Below are 19,436 nucleotides of genomic sequence, written 5' to 3'. Positions count from 1 at the left end.
AATAACTTTTTAACAAGCTATTTTCTTCTTCCTGCCTGAATACTATAAGAGGTATCCATGATAACACTTGTAACTAGGTTAGAGAAGGCAGCTGCTTTGAACTTGTCATAGGGATTTGAGTGAGAATTTATAAACAGGGATTTTTGTGTTTTATTTGTTTGTTTATTTACAAACAGGTGGAGGATATAAACCAAAGCATGTATTAAGGTGAATTGCTTAATAGTCTAAATAGAACAGAATCCCTGTTTATGGTTGGCTTATTGGGGTACAAAATCACAAAAGCACAAAAGAGGAAAATGGTACGTGATCTTTGTAACACTAGGCGTAAGACTTCTTTTGTCCTATGATTAAACCAACTGCTTAAGCAAACTCTATTGCTCTCCTTCAGTCCAAACTGCATATTGTTTATTGTGTCACTTTATAAGAAGTTATGCTTTCTGATGTTTACTATATAATGAAATATTATAAGAACATGCTTCTTGATTTCCCTGACTAAGACTGGTTCAGTTTAGATTGATATAAAAACAAGAAAGAAAGCCATATGAATCTTGATATTTTCTAAGGAAACCTGTTGAAGACGTGATAGGAACAGGCCAACACCCCTCCAAAAAAATTAGTCAGAAAATAGGGATAAAACTGAACAGGATTCAGGATTACAATAAAGGGCAAGGAAAAGTGCCACGTAAAAACTTGTTAGTAGCTACTTTAACCCTGATTGCTTTCTGGACACATAGAACATCCATTCCATCTACCCTTAGATCATTTCAACCCTGATTTCAATTTTCGCACACCAGGCAAAGCTTGTTATTGGGTTTAGACTTTTAATCTCAGGTAGGGATTTGTGTACCGTCACGTGCCCTCCCTCACCACCAATCAGGAGACACAGGCGCTAGAATCCATAGCGTAAATGTGCATATTCTTCCGGTGCACCAACTTTTTTAAAAAAGTGTGTGTGTGTGTGTGTTTAACTTACGTAAACTACAAATAATTTGCATCTTTATTTTTACTTTAAAATAAACATGGTGTATTGTGGAGTAGGATTAAATATTCATACATATTTTAATGATTTTTAAAAAGACTTTAAAGAAATATTGGTAAGAATATCTTTGGCTTAACCTGTCAGAGCTCTTGTGTGCCTTAAGGATTGTGTTTTCTCCTCTTTTCCATTTAATACAACGTTCAGGAAGCATTACTTTAGCGTTTAGCAGGGAAAAGGGACCCAGATTATGATGTTTTAGCAATGATGATGGCGTTAGTTAGGAACAGGGTGTAGTTCAGCCAAGTCTTCCAGGGCAAGAAACAACCTTTATTCTTAATTTTACAGTTGGAAGGCACTTTAAAAATCAGCTGATCCAGGCTGCGGCCCGCGGCCCCACGTGGCATGACGTGGCTTCTGCCACCATCGCGCGGTCATTGTGGTGTAGCGTGCGTTTGGGGTGTGGAGGGTCCGCTGGAGACTGGGACTCGGGCGATCCTGGCAGATGGAGACTCACGGCCTCCCTGGCTGTGCTCCATGAGGAAGATGCTGGCCGCTGCTGTCTCTAGCTTGCTGTCTGTTGTCATCCAGAAGCCCACTAACAGGGTGCTTGTGGCATCCTGTAACTATTCAAATGATGCTACATTTGAGATTAAGAAATGTGATCTTTATCGGTTGGAAGAGGGTCCCCCTGTCACCGCAGTGCTCACCCGGGAGGATGGACTCAAATACTACAGGATGATGCAGACCGTTCGTCGAATGGGATTGAAGGCGGATCAGTTGTAAAAACAGAAATTTATTCGTGGTTTTTGTCACTTGTGTGATGGTCAGGAAGCTTGTGTGGGTCTTGAGGCTGGGCTAAATCCCACGGATCATGTCATTGCATCCTGTCGGGCTCACGGCTCATGCTGTACTCGTGGACTTTCTGTCCCATCAATTCTTGCAGAGCTGACAGGTTGAAGAGGTGGCTGTGCTGAAGGAGAAGGAGGGTCAATGCATATGTATGCCAATAACTTCTATGGAGGCAATGGCATTGTTGGTGCTCAGGGACCTCTGGGAGCTGGTATTGCTCTGGCCTGTAAATATAAGGGAAACAAAGAGGTGTGTTAGACTCTACATGGGAAGGGTGCTGCTAATCAGGGTCAGATATCTGAAGCTTATAATATGGCAGCTGTGTGGAATTTACCTTGTATTTTCATCTGCGAGAATAACCGCTATGGAATGGGAACATCTGTTGAGAGAGCAGCAGCCAACACTGATTACTACAAGAGAGGCAATTTCATCCCTGGCCTAAGGGTAGATGGAATGGAGGTTCTATGTGTTTGGGAGGCAACTAAGGTTGCAGCTGACTATTGTAGATCTGGAAAGGGGCCCAAACTGATGGAGCTGCTGACATACCATTATCATGGACGCAGTATGAGTCACCCTGGAATCAGTTATCGTACACGAGAAGAAGTTCAGAATTTAAGAAGTAAGAGCCATCCTATCATGCTTCTCAAAGATAAAATGGTAAACAACAAACTTGCCAGTATTGAAGAATTGAAGGAAATTGATGTTGAAGTGAGGAAAGAAATTGACGCTGCTCCTCAGTTTGCTATAACCATTCCTGAACCACCTTTGGAAGAATTAAGCCGTCACATCTACAGCACTAATCCACCTTTTGAAATTCATGGTGCAAATCAGTGGATCAGGTTTAAGTCAGTCAGCTAAAAGGAGAATATATTCATGGTCAACTTTAAGAAACTGTGTACCCAATTTTGTTAAGGAGGAATAAAACCCGTAAAACAAAAGTCTTTTAAACTTTTATTAAGAGGAATTGAGATAATTAAGAGATAATGGAAAGACATAAATGAGATCACAGAAAGATATACATTCAGTTGAGATATTACATTCAATTGTACATTATTGCATTAAAAGATACTATACAGTTAATCATTTAGTATTGTTAAAAGATAAACTGAGGCACATTAAAATTTTCAAGAGTTTATTTTGAGCATATATCAGTTAGAATCAGGCAGTCCAAACAAAAGGTGGAGTATTCTACCAACAGGAGCTGGGGGAGAGGTTTTTAGAGAGAAGCAGAGCAAGGAAATGATTTGATAGGTGATAGCTTAAGGAGTTGCCTTATTTGGGAAAGCCTAGTTGGCTGTTTGTGATTGGTTGTTCTTAAGTTTCATTTGCTTGGATTTGAGTGCATTGACTCTGGCTTAGTTTTGGTTTGCTTACGTAGGCTCCCAAGACATTAGAGCCACCTCAGTCTGATGGCTTCCTTGTTTAACTACTTAAACAATGTGAATATCTTAAAGATTATTTTAAATTTATATAAGTCTAGAATAGGAAAAACAGGGACTTCCCTGCTGGTCCAGTGATTAAGACTTTGCCTTCCAATGCAGGGGGTGTGGTTTTGATCCCTGGTTGGGAAGCTAAGATCCCACATGCTTCACGGTCAAAAAACCAAAACATAAAACAGAAACAATATTGTAACAAATTCAATAAAGACTTAAAAGAAAAATGGTCAACATCAAAAAAAAATCTTAAAAAAAAAATAGGAAAAACAGAGAAAATATTATTTAACTTCCCAAATTATCTTCTGTAATAGTTCTGTTTGATTTAGCTTTATATTATTTTAGTAAATACTCTTATTTAAAGGAAAAATAGTTCTTTGATTCCTGCTCAACCCTGCTAGAGGTTTAGGTGTAAAGTCACTATTCTGAAGTTAAGAAGTAATTTCAAGCAGTACCAAAGTATCAGGACCCCTACTGCTGTGTCACTTAAAATAGTTTGCTTAAATTAACCAATTGAACACAGCCTACTAAATGGTGTGCATGTGCATACACACATGTGTGAATATTCAGTATTGATGCTGAAGCGACTTAACATTGACCATTTTTCCAATAAAACATGATATATAACAGAGCAGGGGGCGATAGGACAAGGACATTTTTTCATGTTGTACTTAATTGCAATATTTTTAGTGTATCAATTTAAAGGAAAGATGTAAGCAAAGTTAAAATCTAGAGGAAAACTGCATTTTGCTTTAATCTTCCAGTGAAAGCTACTCTTATTTTACAATCCAGTTGTACCGTTATTCCATACTTTAAAGAACTCTTAGTAAATTTCAGACTGAAAAATAAATGAACAGATATGACGACACCAAAGGAGTTAAGCAGGGGAGGTGATATTAATAAAAAATTGAAAGTAAAATCTGCCTTGGCCAGAACTGAGCATTCACAGATAACTTTTTTCATGAGAAAATCTAACTTGGATCATACAGGTTTGGTTTTCTCTATAGTCCAATACCATGTCAATTAACAAGTCATGACAGTGAAAACATCTTTACTTGGTTATATTCACCAAATGACCTAAAGTCCTATTGAGCATGATGTTTGGCATACCTTACTCCTCTGAGATAGACTCACTGAAATCAAAAATCAGAATTTGCCTGTGATTTAAGAAATAGTTTGCAGATAACACCAAAAGTTGTTAAAGGTTAAAACCCATCACAAGAAAAAAAAAAATTGTGACTGTGTGTGGTGATGGATGTTTAACTAGATTTATTATGGTTATCATTTCATAATACATACACATATTGAATCATTATGTTGTACACCTGAAACTAATGTCATGTTATATGTCAATTATATCTCAATTTTTTAAAAAAGGTTAAAACCTTTTCTTTACAGCATCTGCTTCTACAAATAAAAGCTTAGATACTTTCTAAGAACTCTAACAGAAAACCAAAATCTTAGAGGCCTGTGAGTCCATAAACATATGAACACATATGTGGATGCTTAATCTCCATACCTTTCCCCAAATAGGTTTAAACAAGTAAGATAACCTCAACATTCTAAATTCAGAAAGCAGAGATAAGCATCAAGTTGTTTATAAATCGGTGATATTACTAGTTAATGTGTTTTGGTTATGCAGCTTCAGTTCAGAGGTGACTTGATTGAATCCCTTTCATCAAAAACAAAGTAATTCATAAGATGGTCAAAATAATCACATTCTTTGAATGACAAGGAATTCTTCTACTTTTTATTTATTTTGACATACTTATATTTCCATAAACTTGCAAGTGGAAGATAAGCTTCTCAATTAAAGCTATTTTCTGTAGACAATATACAGAAATCATTTTCAATTTTTGTTTATGGATTTTGTCTATAAATTTTTATTATGAATTCTTTTAATGCCAGTAAAAATTAACATACAAATAACTGATTAGATATGAAACCATCATAAACCAAGAAACACAGACACTTCATTTCAGGAAAAAAGTCCAATCTTACTATAGCAGAAGAAAAACATACATTTATCACAATACAAGTTTCAAATTCAATTAAAGCACAGAGTTTTGAATATTTTCTATATTAAAAAAATGTACAGACATTTATGTGTATATTCATGATTGTAATTTAATCATATCACTGGTTGCACACAATTCTGTAAGGATACAAAAAAAGAAACAAAAATCCCTATTGTTTTCATTTAGGTCAAGGAATAAATTAATAATAGCAATTTATTTACCAAGATGTAAATCAAGTGTAGAAATCCAGCAGTGGGATTCTATTTCCTGTCTAAAGTACTATGCCACTTAGTCTATTTTATCCACATATTAGAAGACATAATAAACCATGATGGCCATAAGAATTAAATAGTTGCAACAATGCTGAAATATCTGAGAGAAGGAAGAGTTCCTAATATCTTAATCTTTATGATACTCTAAAAAGGTAAAGGATAGTGTGCATATCTGTGGAATGAGATAAGAAAAGAAGGAGGTTAAGTATATAAAGGAAATACTTAGAACCTTAGAATTACGTTTATTTTAAAAAATTGACGTCTGCCAATCTAATACAAAAAACAGAGCAGATATTAGTGAAATTTAATCTGATAATTTGTGAGAAAGTGCTAGTTTAAAAAAATTGAAATACAAGTCATATACCATAAAATTCATCCTTTTAAAAGTGTACAATTCAGTGGTTTTTAGTATGTTCACAGAGTTGTGCAGCCATTACCACTATCTAATTCCAAAATATTTCATCATCCCAAAGAGATAACCCATACCCATCAGTCACTCCTGATTTCTTTTCATCCTCTGCAAAGTACAAGTCTTGCTTTCTGTCTCTGGATTTGCCTATTCTGGACATTTCATATAAATCATACAATATGTGCTCTATTGTGTCTGTCTTCTTTCACTTAGCATAATGTTTTCATTTTGCTGTAGCATACATCTGTATTATATTCCTACCATTGAGAAGTAGGATCTGTGTTCCTTCCCCTTGAATCTGGTGGGCTAATGACTGCTCTGACCAATAGAGAGCAGCAGAAATGATGCTGTAGAGTGTCAGGGCCCAAGACGTAAGAAACAGGCAGGTTTTGCTTCATGTCTCTTGGAACCTTCTCTCCGGGAGTTGTGATTCTCCAGTTAAGAAGTTCAAATACACTGAGAATCCCCTGCTAGAGACTGTACGGGCAGGCACTCTGGTTACCAGTCCCAGCTGGCTCAACCTTCAGCCAAACCTGCAAAGACAACAGGTATGTGAGTGAAGGCCATCTTGGACCCTCCAGATAGCCAGTTTGCCAGCTGAAAACCACAACAGTGTCTTGGAGGATCAGTGGGATCACTAGCCAAAATCTGCCCAGATTCTTAATGTATAAAAGCACAAGAAAAACAACATGGTTGCTTTTAAGAGTCTAATTGTTGAGGTACTTTGTTACACAGCAGTAGACTCAGCAGAAATGAAAATTATATTGCTTAGTCCAAGCCAGGTGTGTCAGGAGAACAGGTGAGGATTAGTAAACCAAGTCAGAATCAGAAAGCCCATAGGACGTATCAGTGCAGAGTTTCAAATTTTAGAAGTAGCAAGGGAAAGATACAAGTCCTCAATAGAAATAAAATCTAGGAACAAAATTACAACTGTTGAAAACATATTTTCCCACCATCAAGGTTGGTTTTCAGATGAACTAAAGCATAACATTGTGTCTTGAGGATTTTATAGTAAAATACTGTCAACCATTGGCCAAGAAACACACTGCTGTGAACTGCAATTTCACCAACTGAGGCTTGTCTAGAGTCCAGAAGGAAGTTTTCTGTTGATTGGTAAGTTTTGGGCCTTGATGAGTCAAAGCCAGCACTTGAAATGCCAACACAATGTGGGAGCAAGTCGCTACGAGTTCACAGCTATTCGTGAGTAGTCTACCCAGTTAATGAATAGGAATCCAGGAAGCTAAGGGCTCAAGACTAACAGAACCTGAGAGGCAAAGCTGGAAGGAAGTCAGGAACTGAATCAAACTGGTAGATATAGACAAGGAGAGAGACATTAGGACTAAACCAGAGGCAAGGAAAATGAGGTGGAAATATGTAACAAATAGGTTTGCATATTGGTGACCTTTGTGTTATCATGGAAGTCAATATCTATTGGATGAATTGAGTCAGCAGCATCTCATGTAATGACAGGCCCTTTAGAACCTAATGCTTTCTGATCAGCATCACTTGGTCTGAAGGCAGCCCTGTCTTTATGTGACATGGAAATAAAGTCTGGACTTCAGTGGCATTTACATCTGGTTTCAAATCATGGCACTGTCACCTTTGAAAAATGGTACCTTGAGAAAGTGACTTAACTCTCTGTGTGTCCACTTCTTCATCTGTAATAAGGCTGACCCAAATGACTGTTGTAAAAGTTAAACAAAGAAGTAGAATAACATCTAACTTAGCTCCAGGTATACCCAAGGTGATCAATAAATGGAAATTTCTGGTCCATAGGAAGAGAGAACTGTTCACTGAGAAAAAAGACAAAAAGTTGAAGAGTCTACCTCATCTGAAAGGAATTTTTAAAATCTTCAGTTTTATATAGATAGCTAAGTGTAAGGATTGCAGTGGTCAGAAGAAAGACCTTCATGTGGAATATATTTTTGCAATTTCAGCCACCCTCTGTTTTCTCATGATCCTCTCACTTTTGACAAGTAATTCTCCTTTAGCCAGCATTAGATACAGAAAATAGTAATGAAGGGCCAGCAGGTTTGGACAGTAAGACCATGTAGGAGTAATGGAACTGCCCAGTTTGCACCCAAACTTTCTTCAGAATTGGGGTCTATTGCTCTATTAACTATAGTAAAACATGTTGATATTATACAGACACTATTTTGGTAGAATCATGGGTGGGAAATACAGATTTTGCCATTCTATTATAAATGACTACAGATAATCTAATACTAGCGGTTCCTTAAAAATCAGCCGCACTCTTCCTATTGTAGATCCCTTTTAGGGAATGCTCCCAAATATTAATAAAAACAATGATCTGATCAACCAAAACTCTCCATTCAATCAGTATTATAATTCTTTCTCATTGACTTAATTTGTGTCTGTTTGATCCATGAGGCTGATCTATATAGCAAAGAGCAAAGATGAGAGGTCTCTGTACTGGAATTTGAGAAAGAGAGATGGAAAATTTCCACCGACTTTTATGCACAGAATAGAACACAATCAAATTAGAAAATGGTGAAGAGCAACAAAGAGTTCATACAATACTTTCCTTTTGACAGGCCAATAAATACTCAAACTGAATAATTTACCAAAAGAAAAAGAGCCCACTCAAACCTCATGACCTTTTGAACAATGAGCAAGAGTTCAATTATCCACAAATGTTCTATTAGAAGTCAGCTTTCCAGGCTGCAGTGCTATTTCAGCAGTCATATATTAGAATTATTCAAGAGGGAGAATATTGCCTATGTAGTTTCTGTGTCCTGCTATAGTTTAAGTTACCTTCTTTTTAAAAGCTGACTGCCACACAAAGTAGGGCTTTGACAAAAAAAAAGTAGGAGGAAGCAATTATTTTAATAATGGTTCTAGTGAGTTTGAGCTATTAGATTTCACCGGAACACTTTATTTGCAAATTGCTAGAGTGATACTGTCACTTTAGAAAATATATAATTTGCTTCCATTAGAGACTTAGAGTAACTTTCCAATAGTACCCAGAGAATTTTTCCATCACCATCCATGTGAACTGCAGTGCTGCTGAGTGCACAGCTCATTACTTCCTTGAGGTAATCTGGGTTCCAGGAACTGGAGAGCTTTTTCTTTCACTGATATCTTGTAAAATCCTACAGCTTCCCTTACACGTAAGGCTGTAGAAATCATGTGGAATATCACAAAATTTGAAACCAAATAATCAGAGTTTACTACCAGTATGAAAGTATCAATACATTATGAACTCAGTCAGTTCTTGTGGAAGTGACATTTTTTTGTGATTTAAATTTATCTTCAAAAATCCTTTGTCAGTCTTCACATTATCTTTGATATTCTTCTTGATCCTTTATGTATTTTGCTATATCTTTCTGAATTGTTGAGATTTGAACCAAGGGCTCTACAAAAAAGAAAAAATCAAAAAAAAAATTCTGACAGATCTAAAGATAGTAGAAACACAGTTTCACTATTTTGACACTGAATGATTATTTATTCACTGAATTAGGCTAACTGAGGAAAAAGAACTGAATTCTTATCAGAGCAGAGTTAACTAAACTCTCAAATATACCTGAGGTCAGACCCAACTGAGGTTGACTCTTGTCATATCTGGCTGTGTCATCTTGGGTGAGTTATGTTCCTTTCTCAGTCATTCTTTACTACTCTGTAGAAAAGGGGAGTATCACACTTGGCTTGTAGTGCTATTGTGAGGATTGGAAATAATATCATAAAATGTTTATTGCTTGACACCTAGTAAGTGCTCCAAAAGGTACTTATATTTTCCCTTCTCTTCCACTTCTTCTCTTTCCCTCCTGTCCTATGTTGAAAGCTTGATTTTTCTCACAAACCTTTACCAAAAAAAAAAAAAAAACAACATTGCTTGTCTCTTACCTTTCACACATGTCATTTAGATTTTGAATCTGTCATTCCAAAAGTTTAGTCATGATTTTTATTCAGTGATTCCAGGAACTCACTAAGCATTGCTCTTATTGCATTATACAGGTCATCAGTGGAAAATTTAAATGTCACCTGGTGTGTAAATTGAGTTTACTGCATATTTCGTGTAGGCATGTGCTGCTAAGAGTGTGGCTTACCTATCCTTATTATCCAGACTACTTATTCACATTGAACTACCCTGTTTTCTAATAACCCTACTGCATTTTATTTTGTCAAATTTTAGTATGAAACATAACACTTGCCATAAAGATTTTATTAGCATGAAACCTTTCAAACTTCTAAAATGCTATGAACCTTACATATATTAGCTAATTTAGAAAGAAATTCGTCATATGCACAATAAGCTTTACATATGTGTCAATGTTTCCTTAGAGGATAAATTTGCTCTTTTTATTCCTTAATAAGGACTTTATTTTCATGTTCATTGGAAACATTAAGAAGCAGGTGGCAACATTCTGTCAAGTTAAAGGAGCCGCAGTGCAAACACTCTATTTATTAACATTATTCACAGTTTCTGTCCTAAACAGCTTTAAACTACTTACTATTCACCATAAGGGTATAAAACATGCAGTGTAGCTTCAAAATCAATGACATGTTGCCCTCTATCCAATGTTGTTCTTTGGCAAAGAGAAAGAGCTGCTTCTCAAACTCAGCATGGCAGTTTTTAATTCACACTTAAATTTCCGCTTGAGGAGGCAAGCCAAAACAAACTAGTCCTCCCTGAGATGCACCCTGGGAATAAGTGCCCTCCCAACTTTAATAATTATCTGAGAAGAGTCTTTCCCCCACTCCCCTTTTCCATCTGAATAGGAGTTGCCTATTAGGACCTGGTTGTTTTCTAGTCCTTTATCTGCATAATTCACAGACGTCAACCTGCTGACTATTCTGTCCCATAGAATTATAGTCTTTGTTTGCTGAGTAAATTATCTCTTTGCAGCTATAATTAGGGAGACACTATATAGAAGTTGTAAGATGAAATGACTATCAGCATTTAGATAGATAGACAGATACTACATTTTTAGTTAATCATATTCTGATTCAAGACTGCTTTTTCTTTTCTAAATTAACCTATGTGCATGCTTGCAAAACAGTATGTGTACTTAGGAAAGCTTTATTTAAACACAGATAGCTTCAGGCTATGTAAATATTTGTTATAGTCACCTCATTCATCTTTAAAAACACACTACTGTAAAAGGAGATATATCATTATTTAGTTACAGAGCTTGGTAATAGAAACAAGAAACTATGATTTTTGTATCCACCCACAGTTGTTTCTCAATGATTACATGGATATTAGGTACAGTTTTTCCTTCCCCATTTGATATTCTATGCAATTCAGCCTAATTCTTCAAATATCAAATGTTTTTAGTATGTTTTTGTATTTTCTTTGCCTAAGTTCCTAACAAAGTATTTTTCAGAAGAAAGTGATACACAGAGGCCTTGGTACTACAATTAAAAGAGACACATGTTTGAATCACACAGGGTTTCAAAGATGATCAAATATAGTAAAATTGGGAGGAAACAGTTCTTTTTTTTTTAACTTTTTATTTTATATTGGAGTATAGCTGATTAACAGTGTTGTGATAGTTTCAGGTGCACAGCAAAGCGACTCAGCCATACATATACATGTATCCTTTCTCCCTCAGGCTCCCCTCCCACCCAGGCTGCCACATAACATTGAGCAGAGTTCCCTGTGCTATACAGTAGGTCCTTGTTGGTTATCCTTTTTAAATATGGCAGTATGTACATGTCAATCCCAAACTCCCTAACTATCCCTTCCCTCCACCCTTCCCCCCCGGTAACTATAAGTTCATTCTCTAAGTCTGTGAGTCCATTTCTGTTTTGTAAATACACTCATTTGTATGATTTCTTTTTGATTCCACATAAAAATGATATCATATGATATTTCTCTTTCTCTGTCTGACTTACTTCACTCAGTATGACAATCTCTAAGTCCACCCATGTTGCTGCAGATGGCATTATTTTGTTATTTTTTATGGCTGAGTAATATTCCATTGTATACATGTACATCTTCTTTATCCATTCCTCTGTCGATGGACATTTAGGTTGCTTCCATGTTTTGGCTATTGTAAACAGTGCTGCAATGAACATTGGGGTGCATGTATCCTTTTGGACCATGTTTTTCTCTGGATATATGCCAGGAGTGGGATTGCAGGGTCATATGGTAGTATGGAAACACAAAAGAGCCCGAATAGCCAAAGCAATCTTGAAAAAGAAAAGTGGAGCTGGAAGAATTGGGCTCCCTGACTTCAGACTATACTACAAAGCTATAGTCATCAAAACAGTGTGGTATTGGCACAAAAATAGAACTATAGATCAATGGAACAGGATAGAAACTCCAGAAATAAACCCATGCACCTATGGTCAATTAATCTATGACAAAGGAAACAAGACTATACAGTGGTGGAAAGACAATCTCTTCAACAAATGGTGCTGGGAAAAGTGGACAGTTACATGTAAAAAAAAATGAAATTAGATCATTCTTTAACACCATATACAAAAATAGGATGAAAATGGATTAAAGACCTAAATGTGAGACCAGACACTGTAAAACTCCTAGAGGAATACATAAGCAGAACACTCTTTGACATAAATCACAGCAATATCTTTTCTGATCTGTATCCCAGAGTAATGGAAATAAAACCAAAAATAAACAAATGGGACCTAATTAAACTCAAAAGCTTTTGCACAGCAAAGGAAACCATAAACAAAACAAAAAGACAAACCATGGAATGGGAGAAAATATTTGCAAATGATGTGACCAACAAGGGATTAGTCTCCAAAATCTACAAACAGCTCATGTGGCTTCTTATCATCAAAACAAACAACCCAATAAAAAAATGGGCAGAAGACCTAAATAGACATTTTTCCAAGGAAGGCATACAGATGGCCAAGAGGCACACGAAAAGATGTTCAACTTTGCTAATGATTAGAGAAATGCAAATCAAAACCACAATGAGATATCACCTCACACTAGTCAAAATGGCTATCATCAGAAAATCCACAAACAATAAGTGCTGGAGAGGATGTGGAGAGAATGGAACCTTCCTACACTGTGGATGGGAATGTAAATTGGTGGAGCCACTATGGAGAACAATATGGATGTTCCTTAAAAAACTACAAATAGAGCTACCATATGACCCTGGGAGAAAACAGTTCTGAACAGTATATTCATCTATAGTAGTATATTAGGAAGCAATAATTTGGGCTTCGACACATACAGTGAAGAAAATTTTGATTCACAAATATTTTGCTCGTGTTATATTTCTGGAGTTTTATTACATTTAAAGTTTTCTCTGTTCTTTCAATTTGCTATAGATTGGTCCACCCAATGGTTGATGACTAGTTTTTGAACACTGAAGTGTAGGAAAAGTTCACTGCATTGAAGTTGTTACTGAACTTGGGTTTGGCTGCTCACTGATCAAAAGCCAATAATTCAAGAGGAAAGTGTCAATAGAAAGGAAAGGTGCTTTAATCAGAAAAGCCAGCAATCTGGGGGAGAAGGTAGAATCATGTCCCAAGACTAACTCCAAAGATTCTACTCAGCCATGACAGTTTTTAAAGGGAAAAATGGGGGAGGGGGGAGAATATCAGTGAACCACTGAGGTAGGAGGTTGAGGTCTGCCTCATTCTCCATTGCCTGTGGACTGGCTGGCTCTGTCTTCAGATGTTATCTTGCCTGCATGATCTGCCTGCAGGATCGCTAAGGGGGCTGTGGCAGGTAGAGAGCTTAGCCATTCTTTAACTACTTAGTTCTTCATTCTTATTTATCTTATCTAGGAAAAGAATCAACAGGTTAAGCAAGGTATGGTGTGCATTCAGGAGAGTATAAGTCAAAGAGTTATTATTTAAACTGCCTAGTGATCTCATTTCTGTAATTCGGTTCTTTCAAGATCAGAAGGGGACAGAAATGGGCAAACCGGAAAGGGGCAAAAGAGCTGCTTTAAAAGTGTAGGCAAAATTCACTGCATTTTTTCAATTTTATAACAATTTTGGATGAGGATTCTTGGAAGTGTAAGTTGACATTAATGACCATATGTCACAGCATTGTTTTGTAAACACAGTTAAATAGTAGTGAACATTAATTCTTAATGTAAAAGCAGTTTTTTGGCCAGGATTCAGCAGCCTCTTAATTCATTTTTTAAAAGAAGTTGTTTTTTAATGTATAGAAAATTTTAATTGAATTGCTATATAAAAAAATGGGGTCTCTGATAGTAAACATGTGCAATCATAGTTATGGTTTCCATTTTCCTTGAGGGTGGCAAATATATACATGGTACAAGCTAATCAGAATGTTGCATTATCTTTCCATTATATATATATGTTAATCTTTTATATGTGCAAATAATACAGAAGTTGGGGTCAATACCACTCTCTTACACTTGCAGAGTATTGCAATATCTGCACCTCACCAAGAAAATTCACTTTTTTTTTTAACTCGGGTATAGTAGCTTTATGATATTGTACTAGTTTATACTGTACAGCAGAGTGAATTGGCTATATGTACACATATATACCCTCTTTTTTGGATTTCCTTCTCATTTAGGTCACCACAGAGCACTGAGTAGAGTTCCCTGTATTATACAGTAAGTTCTCATTAGTTATCTATTTTATACATAGTATCAACAGTGAATATATGTCAATCCCAATCTCCCAATTCATCCCACCTGCCTTTCCCCCTTGGTATCCATACGTTTGTTATCTACGTCTGTGTCTCTATTTCTGCCTTGTAAATAAGACAGTCTATACAAATTTTTTCAGATTCCACATATGTGTGTTAATATACAATATTCGTTTTTCTCTTTCTGAATTATTTCACTCTGTATGATGATCTCTAGGTCCACCCATGTCTCTACAAATGACCCATCTCATTCCTTTTTATGGCTAATATTCCACTGTATATATGTACCACATATTTATCCATTCCTCTGTTGATGGACATTTGGTTTGCTTCCATGTCCTGTCTGTTTTAAATAGTGCTACAATGAACATTGGGGTGCATGTGGCTTTTTGAATTATGGTTTTCTCTGGGTATATGCCCAGTAGTGGGATTGCTGGGTCATATAGTAGTTCTATTTTAGTTTTTTAAGGAATCTCCATACTGTTCTACATGGTGGCTGTATCATTTTATATTCCTACCAAAAATGCATGAGGGTTCCATTTTCTGCACACCCTCGCCAGCATTTATTGTTTGTAGATTTTTTGATGATGGCCATTCTGACCAGTGTGGGGTGATACCGCATTGTGGTTTTGATTTGCATTTCTCTAATAATTAGTGATGTTGAGCATCTTTTCATGTGTTTGTTGGCCATCTATATGTCTTCTCTGGAGAAATGTCTATTTAGGTCTTCTGCCCATTTTTGGATTGAGTTGTTTGTTTTTTTGATATTGAGCTACATGAGCTGTTTATATATTTTGGAGATTAATCCTTTGTCAGTTGCTTCATTTGCAAATATTTTCTCCCATTCTGAGGGTTGTCTTTTTGTCTTGTTTATGGTTTCCTTTGCTATGCAAAAGCTTTTGTTTATTTTTGTTTTTATTCTCATTACTCTAGGAGGTGGGTCAAAAAAGATCTTGCTGTGATTTTTGTCAAAGAGTGTTTTTCCTATGTTTTCCTCTCAGAGTTTTATAGTGTCTGGCCTTATATTTAGGTCTTTAATCCATTTTGAGTTTACTTTTGTGTATGGTGTTAGGGCGTGTTCTAATTTCCTTCTTTTACATGTAGCTGTTCAGTTTTTCTAGCACCACTTACCAAAGAGGCTATCTTTGCTCCATTGTGTATTCTGACCTCCTTTGTCATAGCTTAGGTGACCATAGGTGCATGGGTTTATCTCATGGCTTTCTATTGTGTTCTGTTGATCCATATTTCTGTTTTTGTGCCAGTACCATACTGTCCTGATTACTTTAGCTTTGTATTATAGTCAGAAGTCAGGGAGTCTGATTCCTCCAGCTCCATTTTTGTTTCTCAAGATTGCTTTTGCTATTTGAGGTATTGGTATTGTTTCCATACCAATTGTAAATTTTTTGCTCTAGTCCTCTGAAAAATGCCATTGGTAATTTGATAGGGATTGCATTGAATTTGTAGATTGCTTTGGGTAGTATAGTCATTTTCACAATGTTGATTCTTCCAATCCAAGAACATGGTATACCTTTCCATCTGTTTGTGTCGCCTTTGAATTCTTTCATCAGTATCTTATAGTTTTCTGCATACAGGTCTTTTGCCTCCTTAGGTAGGTTTATTTCTAGGTATTTTATTCTTTTCTTGAAATGGTAAATGGGATTGTTTCCTTAATTTCTCTTTCTGATCTATTGTTGTTAGTGTACAGGAATGCAAGAGATTTCTGTGTATTAATTTTTTATCCTGTGACTTTACTAAATTGTTGATTAGCTCTAGTAGTTTTCTGGTGTCATCTTCAGGATTTTCTATGTAGAGTATCATGTCATCTGCAAAAAGTGACAGTTTTATTTCTTCTTTCCAATTCTTATTTCTTTTAAATCTTTTTCTTCTCTGATTGCTGTGGCTAGGGTTTCCAAAACTATGTTGAGTAATAGTGTCAAGTGTGGGCACCCTTGTCTTGTTCCTGATTTTAGAGGAAATACTTTCAGTTTTTCACCATTGAGAATGATGTTTGCTGTGGGCTTGTCATATACAACCTTTATTATGTTGAGGTAGGTTCCTTCTATACCCACTTTCTGGAGAGTTTTTATCATAAATGGGTGCAGAATTTTTTTTTTAACATCTTTATTGGAGCATAATTGCTTTACAATGGTGTGTTACCTTCCGCTCTATAACAAAGTGAATCAGTATACATATACATATATCCCCATATCTCTTCCCTCTTGTGTCTCCCTCCCACCCTCCCTATTCTACCCCTCAAGTGGTCACAGAGAACTGAGTGGATCTCCCTGTGCTATGTGGCTGCTTCCCACTAGCTATTTATTTTACATTTGGTAGTGTATATAAGTCCATGTAACTCTCTCACTTCGTCTCAGCTTACGCTTCCCCCTCCCCGTGTCCTCAAGTCCATTCTCTACATCTGCGTCTTTATTCTCCCCCTAGGTTCTTAAGAACTTTTTTTTTTTTAAGATTCCATATATATGTGTTAGCATACGGTATTTGTTTTTCTCTTTCTGACTTACTTCACTCTGTATGACAGACTCTAGGTCCATCACCTCACTACAAATAACTCAATTTCATTTCTTTTCATGGCTGGGTAATATACCATTGTATATATGTGCCACATCTTCTTTATACATTCATCTGTCAATGGACACTTGGGTTGCTTCCATGTCCTGGCTAATGTAAATAGAACTGCAATGAACATTGTGGTACATGACTCTTTTTGAATTATGGTTTTCTCAGGGTATATGCCCAGTAGTGGGATTGCTGAGTCATATAGTAGTTAGTCTATATTTAGTTTTTTAGGAACTTCCATACTGTTCTCCATAGTGCCTGTATCAATTTTCATTCTCACCAACAGTGCAAGAGGGTTCCCTTTTCTCCACGCCATCTCCAGCATTTACCGTTTGTAGATTTTTTTGATCATGGCCATTCTTACTGGTGTGAGGTGATACCTCATTTTAGTTTTGATTTACATTTCTCTAATGATTAGTGATGTTGAGCATACTTTCATTTGTTTGTTGGCAATCTGTATATCTTCTTTGGAGAGATGTCTATATAGGTCTTCGGCCCATTTTTGGATTGGGTTGTTTTTTTTTTTTTCATATTGAGCTGCATGGGCTGCTTGTATATTTTAGAGATTAATCCTTGTCAGTTGCTTCATTTGCAAATATTTTCTCCCATTCTGAGGGTTGTTTTTTCATCTTCTTTATTGTTTCCTTTGCTGTGAAAAAGCTTTTAAGTTTTCATTGGGTCCCATTTGTTTATTTTTGTTTTTATTTCCATTTCTTTAGGAGGTGGGTCAAAAAGGATTGTACTGTGATTTATGTCATAGAGTGTTCTTCCTATGTTTTTCTCTCAGATTTTTATAGTGTCTGCCCTTACATTTAGATCTTTAGTCAATTTTGAGTTTATTTTTGTGTATGGTTTTAGGGAGTATTCTAATTTCCTTCTTTTACATGTAGCTGTCCAGTTTTCCCAGGACCACTTATTGAAGAGGCTGTCTTTTCTCCATTGTATATTCTTGCCTCCTTTATCAAAAATAAGGTGACCATATGTGCATGGGTTTATCTCTGGCTTTTTATCCTGTTCCATTGATCTATATTTCTGTTTTGGAGCCAGTACCATACTGTCTTGGTTACTGTAGCTTTGTAGTATAGTCTAAAGTCAGGGAGCCTGATTCCGCCAGCTCTGTTTTTCTTTCTCAAGATTGCTTTGGCTGTTCAGGGTCTTTTATGTTTCCATGAATACAAAAGACCATTGGTAAATTGTCTGTGAAAAACGCCATTGGTAGTTTGATAGGGATTGCACTGAATCTGTAGATTGTAGATAGAAAGTCAACTTACCTCAGTGTCTTATAGTTTTCTGCATATAGGTCTTTTGTCTCCTTAGGTAGGTTTATTCCTAGATATTTTATTCTCTTTGTTGCAATGGTAAATGGGAGTGTTTCCTTAATTTCTCTTTAGATTTGTCATCATTAGTGTATAGGAATGCCAGAGATTTCTGTGCATTAATTTTGTATACTGCTACTTTACCAGATTCATTGATTAACACTAGTAGTTTTCTGGTAGTATCTTTAGGATTCTCTATGTATAGTATCATGTCATCTGCAAAGAGTGACAGCTTTACTTCTTCTCTTCCTGTTTGGATTCATTTTATTGCTTTTTCTTCTCTGATTGCTGTGGCTAAAATTTCCAAAACTGTTGAATAATAGTGGTGAGAGTGGACAACCGTGTCTTGTTCCTGATCTTACTGGAAATGGTTTCAGTTTTTCACCATTGAGAATGATGTTGGCTGTGGGTTTGTCATACATGGCCTTTATTATGTTGAGATAAGTTCCCTCTTTGCTTACTTTTTGGAGGGTTTTTATCATAAATGGGTGTTGAATTTTGTTGAAAGCTTTTTCTGCATTTATTGAGATGATCATATGGTTTTTCTCCTTCAATTTGTTAATATGGTTCATCACATTGATTGATTTGCATATATTGAAGAATCCTTGCATTCCTGGGATAAACCCCACTTGATCATGGTGTATGATCCTTTTAATGTGCTGTTGGATTCTGTTTGCTAGTATTTTTTGGAGCATTTTTGCATCTGTGTTCATCAGTGATATTGGCCTGTAGTTTTCTTTCTTTGTGACATCTTTGTCTGGTTTTGGTATCAGGGTGATGGTGGCCTCATAGAATGAGTTTGGGAGTGGTCCTCCCTCAGCTATATTGTGGAAGAGTTTGAGAAGGATAGGTGTTGCTCTTCTCTAAGTGTTTGATAGAAGTCGCCTGTGAAGCCATCTGGTCCTGGGCTTTTGTTTGTTGAAAGATTTTTAATCACAGTCTCAATTTCATTTTTTTTTGTGATTGGTCTGTTTATATTTTCTATTTCTTCCTGATTCAGTCTCAGAAGGTTGT

The 19,436-nt window shown here is 36.2% G+C and overlaps 1 protein-coding gene across 1 annotated transcript; it reads left to right on the top strand.

Annotated features, from left to right (window-relative positions):
• Window positions 1–1,513: 1,513 nt before the first annotated feature.
• PDHA2 (pyruvate dehydrogenase E1 subunit alpha 2) lies at window positions 1,514–2,686 on the top strand (the record flags this gene model as incomplete). Its single annotated transcript, XM_082603569.1, is given in 4 exon segments — window positions 1,514–1,759; window positions 1,763–1,933; window positions 1,937–2,039; window positions 2,133–2,686. Coding segments are annotated over 4 exon segments (1,074 nt in total).
• Window positions 2,687–19,436: the final 16,750 nt, after the last annotated feature.

Source organism: Mesoplodon mirus (assembly GCF_964341445.2).
Source record: "Mesoplodon mirus genome assembly, chromosome: 2".
In the NCBI taxonomy this organism is placed as follows: domain Eukaryota; kingdom Metazoa; phylum Chordata; class Mammalia; order Artiodactyla; family Ziphiidae; genus Mesoplodon; species Mesoplodon mirus.
The sequence above is the reverse complement of the archived record's forward strand: the minus strand, read 5'-3'. Positions and strand labels throughout refer to the sequence as shown.